An 18639-nucleotide genomic window follows, 5' to 3' on the forward strand; every position below is an offset into this window, starting at 1 on the left:
ATATATATATAAATACTATATCTAAAGATAACACAACAATTAATACATGTATTGTTTAATTAATAAAACATCAAAAAGTGATAAACACATTAGAAATAGCAATAGCTTCAAAACAGACCAATAAATCAAGACATTTTCATCAGCAGATGTTTGCATGTTCAGTAAAAATATTTCGATTAAATTTATCAATGAACTTCAGCCTTACATTATGTAAGGTAAGTTTAATGTTGGACTTAGGGCTGCTCGATTATGGCAAAAATGATAATCACGATTATTTTCACTGAAATTGAGATCTCGATTATTTGACGATATTTATTTAACAATAACAATGTATTGAATAATGGCTTTAAAGATTGTCAAAAAATAATATAAAATAGTGTGCAAATACTGATAACAGTGCAAATGTTTGCAATATAAAAAAATAAATGAAAAATGTAAACATTAATGTTTAGTGAACTTCAAAATACTGCATAATATTTATGCATACAAATAACCAAACATCAAGGCAAGCTGTGTAGCCACACAATGCACAATTGCATCAAATTGACATTGAGGTATGTCGACTAAAGTTGCTGCTCCTTCATTGTTTGATCGTACGTCACTTTGTGAGCGGTCTTTAAATGTTTGAATAAATTTGTAGTGTTGCTCTGTGGTGCAGCTACGACACCGTAGCAAAGTTTACACACTATATCTACTTAATCCACGTCTGACTCCGCGAACCCATAATGTTTCACTGAAGTTGTTTTATCTCTCTTTTCAACCAGCGGCATTCTCTCTTCAGCAGCCATTATCCTCTCCTCTCCAAATAACTTCTGCTTAGCTTCCCTCGGGTCCTCTTAATTGTTATGACGTGTGTTCGAATCGCAGAGAGGTGCGCTCGATTTGCCACACAGAGCAGCGCAAGAGTAAAGCACGAGGGAGGTGCTAATAATCGGCTCAGTCATTTTTAATGATCGTTGAAAGCCCAGATCGTAATCGAGATTAAAATTCGATTAATTGAGCAGCCCTAGTTGGACTCATGGTTCTTTGTTAGTCCAGTTTAGGACAATGTCTCTCACGTATGTATCATATCAAATATATGTCATATGAAAACAACCCCACACCTGCAGGTGTTTCAGTTTTTCACAGGTGTTTCCTGTCAGCTGGTCAACCTCACTCAGGTGGACATCCATATCAGCCAACCAAACGACAAGCTCCTCCCTTTGTGCTTCAAAGCCCTCCCACTCTGAGACAAGGAGCTGAGAGAGAGAAAACAAGGGTCAATTATAAAGAAAGAGAAAAGTGAAACCCTCCTCAGAAGGTCTGACTCGCATACCTGCAGTCGACCTGTGATGGACTCCTGTTTGGCGTTCACGTCATCCCAGTGTTGCCAGCTGCAGGGTGCCCTGGAAGAGCCGAGTTAATGTAGACTCCTCCTGGTCAGGCTGTCCAGCTGGATGAGCCGAGGTCTCCCCTCTCGCCGCTGCCTCTGAACACAAAAACAGAAATTGCATGTGAAGCAGGAGGTGCAGATTTTTTTGCTATTGTTTCCTAAATCCAGGTTTGATCAGGTGGAGGTATTTGGAAAACTTTTTTGGCCAGCGGACGACTGTTGTCTCGCAGAAAGTCAAATCAAATGTATGCAATACACAATCAATTCACGAGAACAAATTATAAAAAACTAGTCCAGTTCTTCCCTGATTTCAAGTGAATTCTGCATCAAAACAGGAAAACAGAATTAAAACGACAGTTTGCAGCAAATGTGAGCCTCACTTTGTACAAGCCTGCTATTAAAGTTCTCCTCTATGCAGACGACTTTCCTGTTTTCAAGGCACAACTTGGATCTGCTGTACAAATCTTATAGATACACGCTAAATGAAACAGTAGTGTGCACGACTCCAGATTCTGATCCCTCGTCCTAATATGGTCCCAAAAGGCTCACAAAAAACATTGGAATAGCAATAAAGCAAATGTTGAGGCTTCAAAATACAAAGTCCATAAACCAATGGCTGACATGGGTTTTATCATAAGGGTGATAAATATACAACATATGTTCTTAAGACTAAAAGTATAATACAGATTTTAGTCTGAGAGATTTGATGTTCATTTACCTGCAGATGCACTATACGTGCCTGCTCCGTGGTTTTCCACAATGCTTTGCAAATAACTATTTAACACAGGAAGTAGGTGAACTAAAAGAAGTCATCTTTCTTTGTGAGAGGACAATATTAATGAAACAAACCTCAATGACGTCATAGAGATCCCTAAAGATGCTCCTGCTGCTTTTCTTCCTCCTCATCCTAAGCTTCCTCCTCCTTGTCCTCGACTTCCATCCAATTGTAATTCAATCTAATTGGTTTTCTCCCTCCTCTTCCTCATTTTGTTGGAGCTGTGAAAAGAGTTAGTGTGAATCTGAATTAATTTGTGCAAACAAGAAAAATCTACAGCTTTTCGGTCAGAGGTAGTCTTGTGATTTAAGCCAGGTAGAGTAGATTTATGTGTTGATGTTACCTGCTTCAGCTCTATGACTGGCTGCTGAGCGATATTCACAGCCTGGCTGGATTACAAACTTTAACCATGTGCTGAACTTTGGCCCAGCGTTGATACCTCTTGTTAGTATAATGACCTCTTCTTGGCTTAATGTACGATGGTGGATAAATGAAACGTACAAAGAAAATTTAACTATATTACAAAAGGACATTATCTTGGTAACATCAAATGGCCGGAGCATAACTTGTCAACTAGTCTGAAAATAAGTTACACAGGAACAGTCACAGACACACCTTCTAATGTGTCACATTTCTATTCATTCAAAACACTTATGCATTGCTGTGTTTTATACAGCTCTTACAGAATTCAAAGTACAGGCTGATGTGAGTATTTAATGTACGGCTCAGATCTACTGAATTTCAGAGTTTCTAGAGCAGACACAGAGCTCACATCACAACAGGCTTCAGGTGCCATTTTAGTGACATTAACAATATTATAAATTTTAATCAGTCTAGCTGACATTACGTTATGTACGCCGCACGCAACAGAACCACATATTTTAGAAGCCAAAGGTTCAAATTAGTTGGGAGCGCCTTCACTTAATTATAACAGTGGTTTTGTTAGGAAAACAGTTTCTGTATACCGGATACTAAATTGCGTTAACATCAACGGCTAACGTATCTAACATAGCTAACTGTTATTGTTAGCACATTAACAGCAAGCTACAATGAGGAGTAACAAAAACAAAACAGTAAAAAGGTTTTAATGAAAATGTTTTACCTTTTCCAACAGTCCCAGAATCCAGAGCTTCAAAGACCAGCAGGTACTGAAGACTGTTATCCGCTTCGCTGTCACCGTCAGTGAGAAAGTGTTTTTTCCCTTAAAAAGTTCAAGGCCCGCCGGTCGCGCAATCTGTCTGCGCATGCGCAACCCAACGATTGACTCTCTCTCTCTCTCTCTCTCTCACTGTCATTTATTTGGCTCGAAACACATAAATTGCTCAGTGATAAACAACTACTGAGATCATTTACCTAAGCAGCGTGCTTTGTCAAAACTAAGTGTGTCGGTAATGAACACATAAGTATGTTCATTACACTGAGATTCTGTTGTGAAGTTGTTATTTATTAGTATTTTATAATTTTACTTTACATACTGCTGGGTGGTTTGTAAAGTTTACAATAACTAGTATTTTCATTATGCTATATTTTCTAATATATATAATAATCTCAAAAGTATTGCCTTGAACTAGAGCTGGGCGATAGAACGATATGTATTGCGAAATAACTTTTTCTCAATAGAAAAATGAAACTATTGCGATAGGCCTCATCTCTCTCTCTCTTCCTGTCTTAAAAAAAAAAGAACAGCCAATCCAAATTAAGTAGCGCATAGCCGAACCAATCACAGCCGCAGCGTCACGTCACGTGACTTGTTACATATAGCACAAGTGCCAAGCCGCACGTGTATTTGTTTGGGAAGCAGCCAGCCGCCGTGCCGGCCGGTTAATGGAGGAGATGAGTTTGCCCGCTAGAGAAAAATCAGCCGAGAGCTTGGGTGACCAGGTTACCGAAGAGAACACAGATGACGGTTCCAATGCCGGAGAGATTGTTGAAAGGAAGGGCCAGAGAAGTTCCGCAGACTAAAAGCGCTAATTCGTCATCGAAAACAACCAGGAGAATCCCTGCGAAGCAACAACAGTCAATTGAGTCGGCTTTCTCCAGCGTCTTACCATATGACAAAAAAGCTAAGAGACATAGCGACATAACAAATGCCATAGCCTACTGTCTTGCTAAAGACATGCTACCAATAAACACGGTCGAAAATGAAGGATTCAAGCAGCTAATTGAGGTAATAGCTAAGCTATACAACAAGGAGAGATTGAGAATTTCCTTTTAGTTCTCAGTTTATTTGATATTGACAAAAGTTAGTCAATTTTGTCTGTTCTTCTGTAAAACAAACTAAGATTTATTTTTAGAATTAATATTTTGTTTCTAAGTGGAATTGACAATTTAGTGGTCTGTTTTGTTTGTTCTATTTTGAAACTTAAACGCTTTAGCGGCTGCCTTTTGTGTAGTTTGCAATATTTGCCTTTATTTATCTGAAACTGAAGTCTCATGTTCTTTAAGTACATCTGCCCTGTTGAACTTATTATGGGAAATAAATATTTAAATCAAAACAAGCTGCTAATTATTTCACATTTTACTTGTGAGCAACGGCACATTTAAATCTTACAAATATAGTTATCTGGCTTATATCGTGATATATATCGTTATCGCCTGAAATGAAAAAAACATATCGTGATATGAAAAAATCTTATATCGCCCAGCTCTACCTTGAAGCAGAAAATAGTAATACTTTATTAAAATTTAAAACTGAAGTACAGTATTTGAATGTGTGCATTGTGTCTACTGTTTGTTAACTCACCATAATCATAAACGTCTTAATAATAAATTCCATATTCTATTATCACATTATTTGTGATCAGTGGGTTTGCGGGGTTAGGGGTGTTGGGGGTAGGGTCTTTAGGCTTTGGCCCCCACCCCTGCCACCAGTATATTTTTAAGCAAGTATTTCTATCTTTTATTTGAATATTCAGTTTCCTACCATCTGCTCTTAAAGGGTAATTGCCAGGTAACCCGCCCTCCCCCTTCGCACACACATGCACACAAACAAAACACACAGTATAATTCACAGCCTCATTATAGTGAATAAATATTTATGCCATTTTACACCATCAAACTTAGATAGCTAAGGATGAAGAACCTTGTGTTCTTTAAAGAACCATTTGTAATACCTAAAGAACCATCTACAAAATAAAAAGGTTCTTTGACGTATGATGGTTCTTTAAATTACCATGAAGACATCTGAAGAACCATTTAAGAACCATAATTTTTCTGAGTGTACCCGCGTCTCCCTGCTTCGCCATTTCGGGTCTGTGTTTTGTTAGCTTTCTCCAGTTTAGGTTTTGCTTAGTTTCCGTCCACACCTTTGCCTTTTCTGTTTGTATTCCTCCTCAATAAAAGCCCACTCCCATCACTAATGCCTGCATCTTGGGTCCTTTAATAAATTCCACACGGCTCGCCTCACTGACCGTGACAAAAACCAGGTTAAGGAGAAGAGATTCAAGATTTAAAAAAGAAAGTGCCACTCGTACACAACTGACAGAGCTTACAACTACACTTTAATATAATCAAGATCTGAAGTACTAAAAACTGAAACTCCAATTTGAAAAACAAAAAGAATAACCTTCATCACTGAATTTAACCATAATGATCAGCAACTTAAGGATATAGTTAAAAGACAATGGCAGATTCTAATGGCTGAATCATCTGACGGGAAACTACAGATGTGACAAATGCAGCCGGTATAACAAAATTTTATATTTACTACTATTACTATAAGTTTTTTTACTTTTCCACACAGTGGTAAGAAGTTTCCTGTTAAACAGTTCATAAACTGCAGTGCAACATCATAATCTACAACCTCAAATGCCCCTGTGCTCAAGGTTATATTGGACAAATAAAGAGAGCACCTAAACAACCTCTTTGAGAAGACAAAAAAGCCATTCATATTAGAAACATGGAGTATGTGACAGCCAAACACTATCATGAAGCTAAATATGGTTCTTTTGCCACTCTGAATTTTTTTTTTAACTCAATGCAACTCAGTTCATCTAAGCTGATTTCTCATAGAGAGATGCTTTGGACTTCAGTGCTCAATACAGTGACTCCTGCTGGTCTGAGTGATGTTTTTCTTGTAAAATGCATTTTTGTGAACAAGCTTATATGAGACATACAAAAATACAAAATGTTTATGATAAAACTTGAGAGAACACTTCAATTGTAAACACACTAATCTGTTTTAAGATTAATAATTTTTTCCATATTGTTATGAGGAAGATATGAGAATTACAATGAGATTCTTTTAAAACAATCATCTAGCAGACTATTTGGTTTCATACTGATATGTTAGCTTGTTTGCAGGCAGGGTCAGATACACTAGTATATTTGAGAGTTTTGTTCTGTACCCTATTACCTTTGGGTATTCAGCATTGGAGTTACATTATTTTGGTTTAGCACCATGGATAAATCTATTGGGAAATATTTCTTTGTAATTGGAATCCATAGCTAGGAAGACTTACTACTAACCATACATCAGTGCCAGTCACCACCACAAAGGTTCAGCTAAATTAATATTTAGTGTATAGGCTACATATTTCTGAAAATATAAAACTGACTTGCAACATGTGTATTAATATGGAGTCAACACATTGAATGTTCTCCATTTGAAATGTTTTTCTTGAATCTCACTTTTGTCACTCACTGGTGACAAAAAAGGCTTTTCCAAAGGAGTGATGAATGCGACATTAGATATTACTCACGGTCATTGCATTGTGTGCCGGTGTATGAAGTCATGGAGCAGTCGCAGGTGTAGTTCTCCCATTGTTGAATGCAAATGCCCATGTTGGCACAGGAATCCTCTTGGCAGGTAGTGCTGGGTCCTGGGGATCAAGACAGAAGAAGCAAGCACAAAACTGGCAAAACTGGCTTCAGTTCAGTGTTGAAGCTGAAAATATGTATATGAAGAATGAGATGAATGGTTTATTTGAAGAGTTTTAGTCGTGTTTTCAGAGCTGATCAGAGTACAGAAACAGTGGTACTGAAGAGGACTCATCTTCTTATGGCCGCTGACAGTGGACTCACCTCTGTGCTTGTCCTGCCTCAATGCAGCATTCATTACCACTGACCACAATATTTTAGTACAGAGATTATAACATGCTGCGGTTTGTCTCAAATCTATTAAATAGTTTACATTTTGTACATGTGTCATCCAGGGAAGGACGGATGTTGTTTTGCTTTGCTGTGTTCTAATGTGAAGTGTGTTTATTTATTTTTTGTATTGCATGTTTTGGTTACATCTGTCAATTTGTCCTGGAGAGACTCCGCCCTTTTCCCATTTACTAATTTGACACACCTGAGAAGACAGCAGCGGGCGGTCACTTAGGGAGAGTGCTCAGAGACACGGGAGGGCTGGTGAAGGTTGGCGTGGAGCGGTGAACGAGGATACGACGCCAGCGAGCAGGGACGTGGAGGGAGCGGTCCAGCTGCTGGAATAACTGGAGGCCAGATCACGCTACTGCAGGGAACTAGAGGCGGCGAGACGGCGCTCTACCTCCCGCGGCGAGATGGGCCGGTGCCGATTGGCGTGTTGCAGGGAAGCAGCGGGCAGAGTTAAGAGCTCTGCCCACCCGGGGTAAGTCTCCTGACTTATCCCACTCTAATGAACTGTAGCCGCTATAAGAGTAGTGACTGTCGCTGCCCCTCTCTTCCAGCACGCTGGAGCAGAGAACACTGATAGGACGGTGAGGACGCCGCCGGGTTTCCCCCTTCTGCACCGCTTGCCTGGATTTTTTATTTTTAGTGACTTTTATATCGTGGCGGACGCCACTGGACTTTTAATGCTGTGTTTTATTGATTTTTATTGTGTTGTTCCCTGGCCAGGGTTGTTTTAATTCATTTTACATTTTTAACTGTTTAAATATAATAAATTATATTTTAGTCATACAGTTTTTTTTAATCAAGTCTATTCCCTTGGCTGCTCACTGCTCCGTCCGTTTTTGAGGAGGGTTTCCCTTCTAGAATAACACCTGTGTTAAATCACAATCACATTGCCCCGTTACACATGTAAATGGATGTCTTCACACACTAAGGTTAATTATGGAGCTACTCAGTGTTATGGTCCTGGGTAATTTAAGAAATACTTATGTTAAAGCTATGTATCAGTTAGTTTTGAGTTTAGTAGTCCATAGTTTTTTCATTTATATTTTAAGTTCTTGATTCTCTTTTCGTGTCCAGTCTGTCCCATTCTTGTCTTTGTCTCATCGGTGTCTCCTGTGGAAGTGATTTGTGTCCCCATGTCTCTCTGGTCCCTCCCTGTTCTGTCTCCATGGTTGTCTGGTTTCCCATACTTATCTAGTTCATAAGCCTTCCTAAAAATCCCTTGAAATCTTAGAAATGTGGTTTTTAAGATACATACGTTGGCCTACTCGTAGTCGGGGGGGACACCAGCTCTATTATTGCTGGGTCTTCATCTTAAAATATATAAGGATCAGGCATACCATTGTGATCACCTGCCTAATATTGTCTAGGTCCCAGTCCAATGACAGGGTGTACATGGTCTGCAACAATGCTTAGCAGGACCCAAGGTTTCCCAAAACATTGCCCAAAGTATCACACTGCGACTGCTGGCTTGTCTTCTTCTGCTGTCAGGTGTTCCCCAGGTAAGCAACACAGACCCGGCCATCCATGTAATGTAAAAGGAAACGTGATTAATCACACCAGGCTACCTTCTTCCATTAGTTAGGGGTACTGTTCTGATGCTCATGTGAGCATTGTTAGTGCCCTCGGTGGACAGGGGTCAGCATGGGCATGGGTCTGCAACTATGCAGCCCCAAACACAACAAACTGCAATGGACTGTGTATTCTGACACCTTTGTATAATAATCAGTGTCATTTTTCAGCAATTTGAGCTACAGAAGTTGATTGGTTGGACTGGACCACATAGGCCAGCCTTCATTTTTCATGCGCATTAGAAATATCATGTCTCAGAGTTATGCTGAAAAACTAGTTCATGCATTTATTACTTCCAGGCTGGACTACTGTAATTTATCCTATATTGGCTTCCCTTCATTTGCCCCAGATCCAAATCCAGAATTGAATTCAAAATCCTGCTCCTCACATACAAGGTCTTAAATAATCAGGCCCCATCTTATCTTAATGACCTTGTAGTACCATATCACCCTATTAGAGCACTTCGCTCTCACACTGCAGGCCTACTTGTTGTTCCTAGAGTATTTAAAAGTAGAATGGGAGGCAGAGCCTTCAGTTTTCAGGCCCCTCTTCTGTGGAACCAGCTTCCAGTTTGGATTCAGGAGACAGACACTATCTCTACTTTCAAGATTAGGCTTCAAACTTTCCTTTTTGCTAAAGCATATAGTTAGGGCTGGACCAGGTGACCCTGAATCCTCCCTTAGTTATGCTGCAATAGACGTAGGCTGCCGGGGATTCCCATGATGCACTGGGTGTTTCTTCTTCACTCACTATGTGTTAACAGACCTCTCTGCATTGAATCATATCTGTTATTAATCTCTGTCTCTCTTCCACAGCATGTCTTTGTCCTGTCTTCCTTCTCTCACCCCAACTGGTCGCAGCAGATGGCCCCGCCCCTCCCTGAGCCTGGTTCTGTCGGAGGTTTCTTCCTGTTAAAAGGGAGTTTTTCCTTCCCACTGTCACCAAAGTGCTTGCTTATAGGGGGTCATCTCTGTATCTATCATTGTAGGGTCTACCTTACAATGTAAAGTGCCTTGAGGCGACTGTTGTTGTGATTTGGCGCTATATAAATAAAATTGAATTAAAATTGAATGTGCATCACTGAAGTCTTAGCTGCCCATGAAGAACCTGTGAACAACCTGTCACTGGTTCACTGCTGTTCCTTCCTTGGAAAAACTTTTGATAGATACCACTGCAGAGTGGGAACAACCTACAAGAGCTGCAGTTTAGGAGATGCTCTGACTATATCATCTAACCATCACAATCTGGTCCTTAAGCTTGCACTTGCTCCTTAATATATCTAATATATTATCTATATATCTCTCACTCAATATGTGCCAGAATAACGTGATCATCAGCGTTATTCACGTTACCTGTCAGCCATCATAATGTAATGCCTTATGGCTGTTAAATTCCAAGTGGTGACTGTTGTTGTATTTGGAATTATATAAATAAAATCGAATAAAACTCAATACTGAATTTTGATTGGACTGAATTGGTAAAAGATCATTCAACTGCTACAGTTATCCCTAAAGATCTCTCTTTTTCTCATTGGAATGTGGCAAAATGTAGTTTCTTTTAAAGTATTTTATATTTGAAATGAAGCAGAGTACATTTCAGCGTTATTTCTGTTCAGACTTTCTGTTTGGCTATTCTCTATGCAGTGCCAGTTCATGTTTACAGGAGAGCTGAAGCCCATTCCAGCTGTCATGGTAGAAGTGTGTAGACAGGTCATTAGTCTACTGGACCAACATGGAGAGACAAACAATCATTCATGCTCACATTCACACTGACAGCCAATTTAGAATCATTAATTAAACAGGCATGCATGTCTTTGGACTGTGAGAGGAAGGTGGAGTACACAGAGCAGGAGCAGAGGCCCAGCCAGCAACTGGATTCGGACCTTTGTGCTGTCGAAACGCTAACGCTACTGTGCCACTATAACAATGTGTCATCAATAACTTTGTGGATGTTATGATGATAATGAAAAATAAAGAGCAACAAAGTGGGATGAGATTGTTAAACTGCTTTGTATGTTGTTGTTTGTATACTTTGGCTACTCACACACATTCATTTGTTAGGGAAATTATTGTTTATTGCTAAACAAACTTGAATGGTTGGTCTGCAATGATACTGAACAAAAACTTATTGTTATTCGACCTCAAATCATGTGATGGTACGGAGACTTACCTCGTTAAAGATGGTGCTCAGTTAAAGGAGGTATTCGGGACAAAGTCACGTTAACCGTCAAGGGGGGACGTTTTAAACTTTAGCTTCATTATAAGAAAATCCTACAGCCAGTTTTGATGCTTATTTGCTGTTTGTTAGCAGTGCAGCATCACCATCTAGTGACGGCAAAATGTATTGCTGCTGTCTGAACTCCCTAATTATAAATGGGCTTCGATATAAGTTTAACTGCCATAAATGTAAATTATGTCAATTTGTTTAATTTATTGTGTTCATTTATGTTTATTTCCTTTATTTATTGTTGTTCCTTTTGGGGTAGGAACTAAGTTTCATTCTGTGTTGCGCACAGGCCCCTTTAAGTGACGTAAAGGGAAGCCAAAAGAGCATGTGCAAAGAAGCTAAGCTATAACTTAACTAAGTCACAAGAAGGAATAAATAAGCTGTTTTAAAGTAAAAGATAACTGTGAAGAAGAAGAAGAAGAAGCCAGCGAGGTATGTTAACTGTGTTTGTTTATCGCGTATTTGTTAACTTGGATTTAAATGTTTATTTGTAATATTTATGTTTGGTCATTCTGTACTTTTATGTAATGACAGTTTGACGGTGGATTTTATGGTGTTTCGGAGGAGAAGTGTGACGGAGGAATAAATCCATCAGCGAATGAAGAACCGTTGTGTCGTGTATTAACTGGAGGGAGTGATAGTCAAACTCGGACCTGCCCAGACCCGCCCTATCAGCGCAAATTCGACAGCTCATCAAGACGGGAACACAGATAAGCCACTGTTTAGGACACACAAGTTCATAAGGTTTTCATGAAGAAGTCTGTAAGTCAGACTCTAAAGTTTTTGGTCTGAAAAGTGACACAAGAGTTGGAAGCTAAAAGGGACTGTGTATAGCCTGGCAGCCACGGTGTTTCACGTATATGAATGTACATTTACGTAAGAGATGTAAATTCATGTTCAGTTGAATGATTATAGTTGGCTCTTAAGGGGCAGAAGTAAACTTTGTACATTTTGATAGAAACTCACAGTTTGTATTTATGGTTCAGTGTCTTTTACAAGTTCAGTGTGTGACAAGGTTATAATAAGAACTCCGTTAAGTGTACTTACTCTGTAATATTTTACATCTATGGGCTAATTTGATGGAGAGTGACTTCATTTAGTTAAGATCATTCTTTTAGTATTTGCAAATGTTGTTGCAGCTTGCTCTTGTATGCTGCCTGTGTATATCTGTGTCTAAGTAATCAAAATGTCACATACAAGTAAAGAAGCTCAGGGTGCAGCAGCTGCTCTGGAAGAAGAGACAGAGTTAGAGCAGACAGATGAATCAAATATCGGGCAAAATATAGCACCACCTGAAGAGCCTCGTAGAAGTGAAAGAGCCCGGACATTAACAGAAAAGGGAAAGGAGTTTCAGAAAGAGCAAATCAAAGGGCTATTGCTTCGCTTTGACAGCAAATATGAAAGATGGAAAGCTCTGATTAAGGTAGCTAAAAGATCTGTGTTAAAACAGGATCCTAGTGACATCCTACAAGAACACATCACCAGTATTCAAAGGGAATTATCTGAGTTGAACATTGCTTATGATGATTACCGAAGAATTGATCAACCAGGCCATGACATGCGTCGCAAGATGGATAACTGCATCTCGATCACCAAGACTGTAGTGCAAAACGCTCAATCTGAAATGCAGGGTACAGCTGAGGAGTTGATTTGGCCAGATCATAGTTCTGTATTCTCATCCTCAGCTTCCAGTGTTTCACTTCCTGCCTCTAATGGTTCTAAAGCTTCTTCTATTCACTCAAATGTATCTTCACTTAGAAGACAAGAAGCTGCTGCCGAGTATGCAGCTACACAGGCTGTACTGCAGATTATGGCTGAACAAGAGGGCCACCAAGAGAAACTGCAAAACCTTGAAGCTGAAGAGAGGTTGATCATTGCAGACCAAGAAGCAGCCGCATTAGCTCGTCGTCTTGAAGGAGAAAGAGAAGAAACTGAATGTAGGCTAGAAAGAGAGAAACAAGAGGCTGCTCTCTTAAAGAAACAGCAAGAAGAGAATTCTGCAAGAAGAAGGTCTGTAGAAAACCTAAAGAGAGAACTTGAACGTTTGGAGAATTTGGAAAGGTTGAATGCAGCCAAAGCAAGGCTTCAAGTGTATGATGAGAATGAGCTCAGTCCAGCCCAAGGGAATGCTCCACAGAGCCTGGATCTACATAAGGTTATGCAGCCACTCAATCAGGTGAAGCCTGAGGACCAGCACTCACAACCACCAAAGGATGCAGTGCCAACACATGTGCTTCAAGATAGCACAGGAGAGCTTGTGAAGGTCTTAGCTGAGGCTATATCAGCAAATAGGCTACCCATTCCAGAGCCCACAGTTTTTAGTGGTGATCCACTCAAGTTTAATCATTGGAAGTCATCCTTCCAAACTCTTATTGAAAAGAAAAACATTCCAAGCTCAGAGAAAATATTCTTCCTCCAGAAATATGTTGGAGGAGCAGCTAGAGAGGCATTAGAAGGTTATTTTCTGATTGGTTCAGATACTGCATATGTTGCTGCATGGGAACTCCTCAATGAGCGATACGGCCAGCCTTTTATGATTGCCAAAGCCTGCCGAGACAAATTACATGCCTGGCCAAAAATAGTGTCAAGAGAGAGCACTGACTTAAGGAAATTCGTGGACTTTTTACACAGTTGTGAATGTGCCATGGCTCACAATGAGAGTCTGCGTATTCTTGATGATGGCATTGAAAATCAAAAACTGACAGCCAAGTTGCCTGATTGGTTAAGCAGCAGATGGAACCGAAAAGCCACACAGTATCAGCTGGAGCATGGAAGGTTCCCAGATTTCAAGTATTTTGTAACTTTCCTGACATTGGAGGCTAGTATTGCTTGTAACCCTGTTACATCTTACTATGCTTTGTGGCAAGGGGAGCCGGAAAGGACAAGATCTAAACCTCAGAATGTAGTGACCTCTAAGAACCAAGCAGCAAGTGCAAGGATTTTTACAACTAACACCACTGAGAAGAACGTAAGCACATGTATGTTTTGTAAGAAAACAGGGCATGTCTTACACAAGTGCCGTAGACTAACTGCATGGCCAGTTGCTGACCGAGTGAAGTTCATTCAAGGTGAGAAACTGTGCTTCGGCTGTTTGAGTCCTGGCCATCAATCCAAGAATTGCAGCAACCGGATGGTCTGCGACACCTGCTCAAAGCGCCACCCCACATGCTTACATGAGGATCGCTCAAAACAACAAGAAAATGACAAGACAGGTTGCAGTAAGGAAAGAAAGCCACAATCACCGCAAGACACCACTCAAGAAACCACATCCAATAGAGTTGTGCATGATGGTAACAGTGCTCAGACTTCAGCAATAGTTCCTGTTTATGCATCAATGCCAGGTGATTCAAACAAAGAAGTCCTTGTCTATGCTCTGTTAGATTCACAAAGTGACTCTTCATTCATTCTTGAAGAAGTGGCAGATGCTCTTGATGTTAATGCAGAGCCAGTCAAGTTGAAGCTGTCCACAATGTCTTCCAAGGAGACAGTTGTACCATGCAAAACACTCAAAGGTCTACAAATAAGAGGGTTATCTTCTTCTAAGAAGATCACAGTGCCAACGGTCTACACTCGTGAGTTCATACCTGCCAATCGTACACACATTCCAACGCCAGAGACTGCAAGGGCATGGCCTCATTTAGAGCATCTTGCGGAACACATTGCCCCGCCGAAGAAATGTGAAATCGGTCTTCTGATTGGGTATAACTGTCCACAAGCACTAATGCCTAGAGAAGTTGTATGTGGTGAGGACAACCAGCCCTTCGCACAGAAAACTGACGTAGGCTGGAGCATAGTGAGCTATGGTGATCCAAGCGAACACTACAGTGATGCAATTGGATTAAGTCACCACATCATTGTAAAGCAAGTGACCCCTGAACCCAAAGTAACAAGTAAGCTGAAAAGCGAAGTTCATTATGTTTGTAAAACAAGAATTAAGGAGATGACTACTCCAGAAGACGTACTTAAGGTGCTGGAATCTGACTTCAGTGAAAGGCTTGGAGAAGAGGCAAATCTCTCGCAAGAAGATCTCCGGTTTTTGACTAAAATGAAAGAAGAAATTAGGCACAAAGAAGACGGACATCTCGAAATGCCTCTGCCTTTTAAACAGAGCAGGCCAGAGCTCCCAAATAACAAGCCATGTGCTATTCAACGCCTCATGTGCTTGGAAAAGAAGCTCAAGAGAGACCAGAAATATCGGACAGACTACATGAACTTTATGAAAGACATTATCAGTCGTGGCGAAGCAGAAAAGGTCCCAGAAGAAGAGCTTGATAAACAATCAGCTTGGTATATTCCCCACAATGGCGTATACCACCCTCAAAAGCCAGAGAAACTGCGAGTGGTCTTTGATTGCTCGGCAAGATTTCAAGACATGTCATTGAATGACCACCTACTTACAGGGCCAGAGCTCACAAACACCTTGGTGGGAGTTCTTTGTAGATTTCGAAAGGGCCCAGTCGCTATTATGTGTGATGTGGAACGAATGTTTCATCAATTCCATGTAAAGCCTGAAGACCAAGACTACTTGAGGTTCTTATGGTGGGAGAATGGTGATCTTGAGTCTCCGCCATCAGTTTTTCGGATGAAAGTCCATTTGTTTGGAGCAGCTTCCTCACCTGGCTGTGCCAATTTTGGACTTAAACATCTAGCCACAGAAGGTCAGGATCGATTTAATCAAAGCACTGTCAAGTTCATCCGAAGAAATTTTTATGTTGATGATGGACTGGTGAGTGTAAGGTCTGATGCTGAGGCAATCGAGCTGATCAAGGAAGCGAGAGAGCTCTGCAGTGCAGGCAAGCTTAGACTACACAAGTTCAATTCCAACAGCAAGAAGGTATTGGAGTCAATACCGAAGGAAGAGTGTGCTGCCAGTGTCAAAGAGCTGGACATAGATTTAGGGGAGCCACTCCTAGAAAGAGCACTGGACGTGCAATGGTGTGTATCCTCTGATGACTTTCAGTTCAGAGTAACTGTCAAGAAACACCCAATGACGAGAAGGGGAGTGCTATCCACAGTAGCTTCCATCTACGATCCTTTGGGTTTCGTAGCACCATTTGTTTTACGTGGGAAGTTGATCTTGCAACAGTTGAGTCGAGAGAAAGCTAGTTGGGATGAACCACTTTCAGAGGAGTGCAGATCACAGTGGCAGTCATGGTTACAAGATCTCCATAACTTGTGTCAAGTAAAGATTAAGAGGTGCTACATGCCAGCAAGCTTCATAGATGTCAAGCAGTACGAATTACATCACTTCTCAGATGCTAGCTTCACAGGTTATGGGGAGTGCACTTATCTAAGAGCAGTCAACTCTAATGGCAGCGTATACTGCTCACTTGTCATGGGGAAAGCGCGTGTTGCCCCCACCAAGGTCACAACAGTTCCAAGGCTTGAGCTGTCTGCAGCAGTGGTTGCTGCGAAGATGGGTGCTGTGTTAAAACATGAGCTCGAAATAGACAACCTTAAGGAATATTATTGGACTGATTCAAAGGTTGTTCTCGGGTACATTAATAATGATGCCAGACGCTTTCATGTTTTCGTGGCAAATAGGATCCAGAGAATCAAGACCACCACAGATGCCAACCAATGGTATTATGTGCAGTCCGAAGACAATCCGGCGGACCATGCTTCGAGAGGGTTATCGGCAGATTAGCTCGTTGCTTCAAATTGGTTCACTGGCCCAGACTTTCTGTGGGAAAAGGAGCTACCCACAAGAGATGCTAAGGTGGGAGAGGTTAGTGACAATGATCCAGAACTTCGAAGGGCTCAGGTGCTCAACACCAGTGCAAGGGCAAATAGAACATTGTTGGACCGCCTGACTAAGTTTTCTGACTGGAAAAGAGTTGTTAAGGCTATTGCTTGTCTTAAACATCATGCTAAGCAAGTTAAGGGTCTTAGTCCCAAACTCAATGGAAGTACAAGTGTTGAGGAAAGACAACAAGCTGAACTTTTCATAATCAGATTGGTCCAAAGAGAAGTATTCAGCAGTGAAATCAAGAATTTACAGCAATGCAAGGACGTAAAATCCAAAGACAAAGCAAAAAGGCTATGCAAATTAAGTCCATTTTTGGATGAGCAGAGTGTGCTGAGAGTAGGCGGCCGCTTGACAAGAAGTGAGCTTCATCCACATGTTAAACATCCTGCTATTCTGCCAAAAACAAGTCACGTGTCTTCTTTATTGATCAAGTATTATCATGAGAAAGTACAGCATCAAGGAAGAGGTATGACTGTAAATGAATTGCGATCTAATGGGATATGGGTCATTGGATGCAGCAGTGCAGTTGCCTCACGTGTCTTTAAGTGCGTCACATGCAGAAAGTATAGAAGGAACACACAAGATCCAAAAATGGCAGATTTGCCAAAGGACAGAATGGAAATGACCCCTCCATTCACATATTGTGGCATAGATTGCTTTGGACCATTCTATGTGAGGGATGCAAGAAAGGAACTGAAGAAGTATGGTCTTCTCTTCACTTGTATGTGTTGCAGAGCTGTACATATCGAAATGCTTGATGACCTTAGTTCAGATGCTTTCATCAATGCATTGCACGTATTCATTGCAATACGTGGGAATGTAAGGCAGTTGAGATGCGATCAAGGTACCAACTTTGTGGGTGCAAAAAGAGAGTTCATGGACTCAATGAAGAACTTGGCTCATGAGCAGTTGAAGGAATATGGCTGTGAGTTTGTAATGAATCCCCCATCATCCAGCTATATGGGAGGAATTTGGGAGAGGCAAATAAGGACAATCAGAAGTGTTCTAACACCAATCCTTGATCAGTCTGCTAAAAGACTTGACACCGCCTCACTTAGGACATTTTTGTATGAAGCGATGGCTATTATAAATAGCAGACCGCTGACAACAGAGCACCTGAATGATCCAACAAGTCTTGAACCGCTCACACCAAATCACATTCTTCTGATGAAGTCTAACATCATATCGCCACCTCCGGGTCAGTTCGTGAGTCAAGATTTATACCTGCGTAAGAGATGGTGTCAGGTGCAGTTCTTGGCGAATGAGTTTTGGACAAGGTGGAGGAGGGAGTATCTCCTTAATCTCCAGCAAAGACAGATATAGCATGGGGATAAAAGAAACACCAAGGTCAATGACATTGTTATTCTCCAAGAAGACAGTGCCCCGCGAAATCACTGGAGACTAGCAAGAGTCACAGAGGTGTACCCCAGCTCGGATGGAAGGGTCAGAAAGGTAAAGCTGTTGGTTAGTGACTCAACTTTGGACAAACAGGGAAAACGTACAACTAAGCCAGTTTATCTTGAAAGGCCAGTGCAAAAAATAGTTCTACTTGTTGAAGCAGAATAAGCATGTGTTAAACTGTTGTAAATGCTTATAACTTGAAGATTCAAATCTGTGAAGAAATCTCAAGTTGAGATTTGGTGGGAGTTTAACTGCCATAAATGTAAATTATGTCAATTTGTTTAATTTATTGTGTTCATTTATGTTTATTTCCTTTATTTATTGTTGTTCCTTTTGGGGTAGGAACTAAGTTTCATTCTGTGTTGCGCACAGGCCCCTTTAAGTGACGTAAAGGGAAGCCAAAAGAGCATGTGCAAAGAAGCTAAGCTATAACTTAACTAAGTCACA

At 40.7% G+C, this 18639-nt stretch overlaps 2 protein-coding genes and 1 long non-coding RNA gene across 4 annotated transcripts in view; 1 reads left to right on the top strand and 2 right to left on the bottom strand.

The window, feature by feature from the left end:
* nrxn3a (neurexin 3a) overlaps window positions 1-18639 on the bottom strand; it is a 233810-nt gene that overhangs the window by 57615 nt on the left and 157556 nt on the right. Inside the window, 1 exon segment of the mRNA XM_013264683.3 lies at window positions 6848-6967. Coding sequence (XP_013120137.3) covers window positions 6848-6967 — 120 coding nt within the window.
* On the bottom strand, window positions 1124-3786 carry LOC102082609 (uncharacterized). Of its 2 annotated transcripts, XR_270189.3 has the most exons (4): window positions 2491-3786; window positions 2222-2368; window positions 1316-1468; window positions 1124-1238 (listed from the first exon to the last, which is right to left on the bottom strand). It is a non-coding gene; the product is annotated as an uncharacterized LOC102082609 (long non-coding RNA). The 2 variants fall into 2 exon arrangements; XR_003215122.1 differs by having other exon boundaries at window positions 2222-3786.
* On the top strand, window positions 9769-18596 carry LOC106096603 (uncharacterized). The gene is made up of 2 exons (XM_019348975.2): window positions 9769-11474; window positions 11577-18596. Exon 2 carries the CDS (start codon window positions 12229-12231, stop codon window positions 16687-16689), a length of 4461 nt encoding a protein of 1486 aa, XP_019204520.1. The 5' UTR covers window positions 9769-11474; window positions 11577-12228; the 3' UTR covers window positions 16690-18596.

The sequence above is a fragment of the Oreochromis niloticus genome, linkage group LG19, assembly GCF_001858045.2.
Source record: "Oreochromis niloticus isolate F11D_XX linkage group LG19, O_niloticus_UMD_NMBU, whole genome shotgun sequence".
NCBI classification, from domain to species: Eukaryota; Metazoa; Chordata; class Actinopteri; order Cichliformes; family Cichlidae; genus Oreochromis; species Oreochromis niloticus.

Excerpts from the sequence above, each read along its gene's own strand:
- LOC106096603 (XM_019348975.2), top strand. The coding sequence starts at position 12,229 with ATGTCACATACAAGTAAAGAAGCTCAGGGTGCAGCAGCTGCTCTGGAA.